At 37.5% G+C, this 7,712-nt stretch overlaps 1 protein-coding gene across 2 annotated transcripts; it reads right to left on the reverse strand.

The window, feature by feature from the left end:
* Nucleotides 1-1,422: 1,422 nt before the first annotated feature.
* On the reverse strand, nucleotides 1,423-5,792 carry LOC120345644 (transmembrane protein 115-like). Of its 2 annotated transcripts, XR_013477605.1 has the most exons (3): nucleotides 3,806-5,792; nucleotides 2,364-3,192; nucleotides 1,423-2,312 (listed from the first exon to the last, which is right to left on the reverse strand). XR_013477605.1 is itself a non-coding variant. In XM_039415173.2 (2 exons), exons 1-2 carry the CDS (start codon nucleotides 4,663-4,665, stop codon nucleotides 2,952-2,954), a joined length of 1,101 nt encoding a protein of 366 aa, XP_039271107.2. In that variant the 5' UTR covers nucleotides 4,666-5,792; the 3' UTR covers nucleotides 1,423-2,951. The 2 variants fall into 2 exon arrangements, 1 of the variants encoding a protein (XP_039271107.2); XM_039415173.2 differs by having other exon boundaries at nucleotides 1,423-3,192.
* Nucleotides 5,793-7,712: the final 1,920 nt, after the last annotated feature.

A 7,712-nucleotide genomic window follows, 5' to 3' on the forward strand; every position in this document is an offset into this window, starting at 1 on the left:
GACGGAAAATGGTGATGTTGTGGGCCTACTTCAATTATATTGCAAAAATAACACAGTGACAAATTTTTTTTTACTAAAATAGATTGGATGTTCCATAGCAGTCTATGCACAAATCATGGATTAGGGTATTGGGTTCTTTTGTCGTTTTCGGTTGGTTCACTTTAAAATCATTGTATCCGTTCCAATGCTTCCAACATTAATATCGAATTTCCACGCACGACCACCATTCAGCCATTCCAACAGGTGCAGTGATCCCATCTTTTCTACGCTCTGTTCCATCATACACGACTAGATTCATAAAAAGATCGAAACCTCGCAATATACCCGTAACAAATCGTCCACCATTCAACTTTAAATCCAATCTTTTATCCATAAACTTCTTTAATTCTAGTGGATGGGCTTTGCTCATGCTGATAATGCGCGATACAGATTACAGATACCGAAACATTAAACGCGTAGCATTCACTCGATGTCCACCAAAGCGTAAGACTTGATACATGCGTGATGAAAAGAATCGACATTTGTATGTAGATGGCCAAGACAATCACGCTAAAATCACAAAACATACTTTAGCCCAAATAAAATGCTGAAATTTTTAAAAGTCTGCTTATAACTCATTTGTGGGCGGGCCGCAGTAAACAGACTAGCGTGTCGCGCAGCTCTGCTCTACACCTTCTACTTCGTGGCGGTATTCTTAAATACGGTTTCCTAATACTCCAACTGTCAAACTGTACTTGCTTCCAATTCCAAATCCTCATCCATCTAATTTGATGCAGGCTATAAGCCATTAAATGGCTGTCGTCTGCACATGTCGCTATTTCAATTGAAATATCACTCTGGATAAGCAGCCAGTGGATACGTAAGGAGCTACTGATGCCACGCATATGTTCGCACTTGGAGCCAATTATAAAATTGGCAAAATACATCTCATTAATTCTGTTCTAGCAATGTATATAAATAAAGATGTATAAACATATTTGCCGTCAGATTCCCCAGGATAAAACTAAACTTTAGGAGATTTGAGGCTTTAATTGTACGCGGTCCGAAGGCCACCCAAGCGCGCAACGTCCGTGGCGATATCAATGGGTTTTCTGTCCACTGCAAAGTAATCGATAGTAGGAGGATACGATTTACATGTTTATCCCGGGGGAAATGAAAAGTCGATAAAATACGGCTTAATCGTATGGCAAACCACGGCCTTCAGTTGCCAGTCCATGTCGGATCCATCAATCATGCTAGCGACATACCTTTACTCCGGGTGTGTTCACAGCGTGGTTTTAGACGACTCATCCTACTCAACTCTAAAATGGGTGTTCCAGCACTGTACCAGACTTTTAGGATGGAGTCGTAATCTGCCAAGAGTCCTAGCTACACACTGTCTTTCCCCGTTGCCCAGATAAATATGAAAATCCTATCCCAAAACTTGTTTGTGAGACTGACACAATGTATATTTAGAAGTGTCATACCTTAAAATATCTCTACACTGGAGCAGAATAAAATGAATCAAAACAACTCAATACAGGAGGTGCATTCCCTTCCTTTATAATAAATATATAATTATGTATATATCCTATAAACTAATAAAATCATATTTAATTACCACTGGAAGCAATACAAGTATACAATGTGATCTGTGTGACACAGTCGAGAATCGAAGAACAAAATTTCCCAGCATGGGGGGACAATGAATAATAAGTCACATATTCACGAATGGTGGACATGAATCTTTCGTTGCCCAATAATGAATCAAAAAATAGTTTTGAGAGTGTGACTAATAACAAATACGCAAAACTGTGTGGACGTATCCCATATACATATGAAATCATTCAGACATGCACTACCATTTCAAACATTTATACTATAGATGTGGTCATGTGGATATCACATCTGCACAGTTAAATGCAAAATTTCAATATTAATGCTTCAAACTAATTAGAATAATTTAAATTTTTTATCGCAACATCTGCACTTCAGGTAACAAAAAATCAAAACCAAGATATTCAAGGCAATCTTTCAAATGTTCCAAAGTGTATGGCTAGTAATTTCATCACCTAATTTATGCCAAGATTATTTTCTCGGTTATGAAAAAGTCCTGCAATTTGAATTTTCAAGAAATTTTTCTAAAGATAATTTAGTCATTGAAAATTGTATAAAAAAGGAAATGGCATATGTTATGAGGAAAACTTTTTTGATTAGGGTACAAATAAGTTTTGATACATGTGAGCAATTTCTGTGTAATTTAAACACAAATGAGCATTATTGAAAATGTCATGCTTTTTTGCTCCAATTTAAAAAAACTTGCTTTTATCAGCCTAATTCTGTTTGCCAAAAAAGCTTATATTTAGAAACTTGCTTTTATCAGCCTAATTCTGTTTGCCAAAAAAGCTTATATTTAGATTGATCCAAATCAACCAGGGATGACTATATCATTTTGATAACAATCTAAACCACAAATCCAATACCAATGATGAGTTACATCAAAATTCCAATGTTTAATGATGTATACTAAGTGAAATAGGTTTAAGTCTGGGACAATTTAGCTATTCCCTTCTAAAAATATAATACAGTAAAATAATATAGGCTTCAGCAAATAAGTAAATTAAGCTTAAATAAGCAAAAGCTAGCTTTGAGCTCGAAAACAAAAGAATTCAATCAAAAAACGATTCCAAATTCTCATTATCGGACAATCTATTCCAGATATGCCGTAGTACATCACAAGTTATCAATTGAGGGTAGGAAATATAACGCATCCCCAAAAAGTGCCAATTAAGCTTTACTCTAAACAAAGTGCCCTGCATTGGAATCAATATCTGTAGTTAAACATCATTATACATTTGATAACACCCGATCTGCAAATGCTATCATCAGTAGTGCGCATTTCCATATTTTTACCAAATAGTTGAGAGCCAATATAAGCAGCACCTTTCAAATCAGGTTTTTAGCTACTTCGATCATGAATTATTTTCCCCAGAAGGGGAATCCATGTCGATTGTGACAATATCAGGGGATGCACTCCCGTCTGCTGATGACGACTCATGGCCATTTTTAGAAATTTCATTTGTGCTTGGAATCTGTTTTTTCTCTGATGATTCTTCCCCTTCATCATCATCATTTAAACTCGGCCACGCTGCCGCAGATGAATCAGATGTCGACTTTTTCAATCGCTCATCTAGAGCTTTAATAGCTTTGTTCCTATCAGAAAAAAAGGCAAACAATGATAATAATTCAAACATAAAGAGAATATAGAAGTTTAGTCTTGTTGTGTTCTCGGTGCCATTTAATGACTTATTACTTATCGATTTTAATCGGTAAGTATGTTGATAGGTATTTGTCTGTTTGTCTGTCTGTTAGATACACGCGATATCTTAGAAAGCGAGATTGAATCTGCTCCAGATTTTGCATGTGCATTCATCATATGTCGGACCAGAAGTCTATTGATTTTGGATGAATTATATCGTATAATTAGCGAGTTATTAATTAGTTAATTAATCCAATTATTAATAATTGGACACAAGGTGTCACTATGGAGTAAGAGCGCTGTTTTGGGGGATCCCCTAACTTTCGATCAATAAGTCTTCCGTCTATTTGATAATATATGGATCAATTCAATGGCTAACATAAAAAATCAGCCAAAAGAGAATTCAACAAGCAATTCATGTAAGCAATTCAACAAAATAGAATGGGTTTAACTCATATTGCACACCACTAGGTTTTTATATGACGATGAACTACTTGAATATTCCAGACGTGTTAGCACAGGGATAAACTGGGGCGCATGGTTGCAAATACGTAGCAAAACACTCACCTTCGACGTTCTGCATCTAAAGCATTTACTCCAGAAAGAGTTAATGTAATATTACTGGGTGCTCCTACATCATATCTGTAAACAGTCTTTCTACATATTCGTAGCTTCAGCAAAAAGTTGTATATAATGTCAGAAATCAGCCCAATGGGCCCTTGGAATGCAACAGGGAAAAAATATTTAAAAGCAAACTTTTCTGACTGGTCACCTCTTCCTCTACTGTGATTTTGGTAGAATCGTAAATAAATCCAACCAGTAATTGCTCCAAAAGAATAAGCAAGCAAGTAACTTCCTCTGAAGAATCCTGTTAGCTTCAATGGAATTAATACAAGGAATCCAAGCAATGGCACGTCTTTCACTTCTAATCCTATTGCACCAATGACCAAATGATCTCCATAAGCTTGCTTAATTGCAACCAGAGCACCACCCAGCAACCCTCCTATTCCATTGACATGCACAGCAAATAAAAAGTCGATATTGAAAGTCAACATGTACAGAAACAGGTAAAACAGGGCGGAAAGAACAGCTGATGAGACACAAACTATTCCATAATAAATTGATAGTTTCGTAGTTCCAAAAGATCCTTCTAATGCATTGCTACCGACAACAACAAAGGCAATGCTACAAATAAACAAAATTGTGTTTGTTTCAATAAATGGATGCGTAATCAAAGTCCATATCCAAAAATTCGGTGGAATCAGATATCCAGGTGTGACGCCAAGAGGTTTGAGAGGATCAAATAAAAAAGAAAGCATAAAGAACATGCTTAGTAATAAACATCCAATCTTCGCAGTTATACCAAGATTGTAAACTACTCCGGCAAATGACAAATGTAGATTTGCCAACGATCGCGTATCCATCATGTCTTAGTTTACAGAAAATTTTCTGCAATGCAAAAAAATAAGCACAGGAAAATTTAAACAATATGAAATATTTTACCACAAATAATTACTATAAGATAAAAACGAAAACCTGTTAACATAAGAGAAATAAAACATGAAAAGATGCAAAAAAGGAGGCTGTCTATCATACTACTGATCAATTCGGACAAAATACTATGTTTCTTAGCACAGTATAGCAATAGGAACGCAAAGAAAAAATCGATTACACTTATGACTTGGTTACTCTACCTCAAAATTTACTGCTCACTTCAAAATACATCCAAGGTGTCTAATTTATATTTGTGTCATTTTGTATCTGAATGATATATACTTTGGCAAGCCCAATGACATGATGGTGACGTCGTAGTGACGTAATTTTTGGATGACTTGGTCAGGTGAGGATTAAAAAAAACATAGCCTATGCGAAATTCGTTATGCTACGCCCACTGGAAGTATTTGGGGTATCAAACTTTACTAGACCCGAAAATTCTTCTTATTCTATTTTTCATGCCTTTAGTTTTCTGGTTTATCATCTGTTAAATGTTCTATTTCACTTGTTCTATTTGTCCATAGATTTCTTTGAAATATTCCAATTGAAATTTGATTGATTCATATTTCATCGGTAGAAGCCAGAAGGTAACGGTACCGGTACCGGTACCGTACTCCATGCTGCCATGTATAGTTATGTTTGATACATACAACCTATGCATGGGTAAAATTCTTCTTCCCCCTTTTATCATGTTTCATAATTTTCTGTCTACCTCTATGGCCGGTTGCCAGTCCATGTCAGGTATGCGATTAGTTAGCCAGTTATTTGTTTTCGGAGTCATGGACTTGATGGTGGAGGAAGCCGTACGGTACGGTACCGGGTACCGTAACCGACCAACGGACAGGTACCGGTACCGGTACCGTACGTGAACCACCCTAGCTCCCATTCATTTCTCCTGGCTCGCCATTCCGCCTTACGCGTATCATAGTACTCGCGTTGCCATAATACAGAAATACCAGTTCTCAAGTTTATGTTTTAACCTTGATCAAACAGGTAATAATTCCCATGGCTTTCCAAACTAAAGATAAAGTTATGTGTCCTAAACCTACGCACCAGCGCACCGACACTGTCGATGCCTAAATCAGCTTTGGTCAAACGGGTTTTGGGTCAAAGGTACGTGTTTCGATGCTGCCACCTTCTGCTCCGAGGTTTCGGTTTATCCATAGTTATTTCAAACACGAGACCGCAACCGGGCAGTTGCTTCGCGTATAACTACCCAACAGTTCTTTACGCACAAACCCCTCTGTAGAGTATTTTAACAAAACAAAAACTTTATAGTTTATAAGCAACGTCAGTCGTGTTTTCCGCAATCCCCATCACAGAAACGTAGTGGTGTACATGCTAAATCAGCACGGAAACATTTGCAGCGAGCAGCACAACCTTTCTTGCAGCCACAATGAATCAGCTCTGTGCAAATTTTTGCTGCTCCAGGAATAGTCATCTATCTTGGTAAAAATTCGTCTCCTACTTTTTCCCATCCCCATCTCTGTGCATCAGGTAAATTTTGTGAAACTTCTGTTGCTTTGCTCCAAATAAACACACCTTGGAAGATTGCTCTACGTATGTGTTGCAGCAGAGAATTTGATGTAGGGGGGATGTTCTCTGGCATTTTCCCTTTCTTTGTAAACAGATGATGTCGTAGCTCAACGAGTCGATTTAGTGTGGTGATGCTGCGTGCTGCTATTATGCTGGTGTATTTATTACTGTGTATTTAACAATACAACTGTGTTCTTGTAAGTCTTGAGTATTCATATGTTCATTGCAACGCCTCTAGGTATCTTGACGATAACCCAACGAGTCATGGTGTCAGAAGTTAAGGATTACAAAGTTGGAAGCAAATGAACAACGACTCAGAACACGCTGCAGAGGTCGAAATCAAATGTCAACATGGCGATGCCTGCACCAAAGCAACTTGAATTAACTGCCACAGGATGGGAAGAATTCAAATTTGACTGGCATCACTATGAAATTGCCACAGAACTTTCTAAAAAGGCTGATGAAGTACGAGTTTCCACATTTTTGACCGTAGCAGGTCCTGAAGCAAAGAAGGTTTACAAAACTTTCAAATGGGAAGAAAATGGTGATAAAAAACAAGCCAGAAAGTGCACTTAAGCAATTTGAAAACCACTGCATGCCTAAAAAGAGTGTTATATTTGACAGATATGAATTTGGGATGAGAAAAAAAGATAGCACAGAAACTGTCAGAGAATATGTTTCTGCACTGCGGAACCTTGCAAAAACATGTGAATTTGAAAAAATTGCACCAGATAAAATTGTTGATGAACTTATCAGGGACAAGGTAATCTTCAATGTATCTGCCCGGGCAACCCTAAAATGCGGGAAACGGGAACGACGGGAAATGCACTAAAATGCGGGAACGACGGGAAATTGCAAAACCTAAAATGCGGGAACTACGGGAAATTTCACTAAAAAGCGGGAAATTTCACAAAAAGCGGGAATGACGGGAAATCGCTTTAAGGTACGGGAAATATTCATTTTGGAGTATGTTTAGGGGAAATTGTTCTAGAAAGCGAAAACATTGGTGTATATACGCTTGGGGGTGTATGTACGTGAAAATTTATCTAAAATGCGGGAACGACGGCAAATCGCGTTAAAGTACGGGAAATACTCATTTCAGAGTATGTTTAGAAGAAATTGCACTAGAAAATGGAAGCAATGGGAAATATACGCTTGGGTTGTGTGGATACGGAAATTTCACTAAAAGATTCTAATAATATTCGGATTCGGATAATATGTATGTTAGTACAATTACCCCGTACATGCACACTCAAGTATAAACGGCACTCCGGAAGTATGTGCAACAAGATGACGCACAACTTGAACTCTAACCTGGTATACATACTATGTTCAGGTTGTGCGTCATCTTGTTGCACATACTTTGGGAGCGCCCTATAAACTTGCCGTTGCTTTTGCTATTCAATGCATATTTACCCCACACATATTCTAAAATACACATTTC

This window comes from Styela clava, chromosome 8, assembly GCF_964204865.1.
Source record: "Styela clava chromosome 8, kaStyClav1.hap1.2, whole genome shotgun sequence".
NCBI classification, from domain to species: Eukaryota; Metazoa; Chordata; class Ascidiacea; order Stolidobranchia; family Styelidae; genus Styela; species Styela clava.

Coding starts and splice junctions, on each gene's coding strand:
- LOC120345644 (XM_039415173.2), bottom strand. CDS start 4,665: ATGATGGATACGCGATCGTTGGCAAATCTACATTTGTCATTTGCCGGA. Junction 3,193..3,805: donor TTAGATGCAGAACGTCGAAG/GTGAGTGTTTTG, acceptor TTTTTCTGATAG/GAACAAAGCTATTAAAGCTC.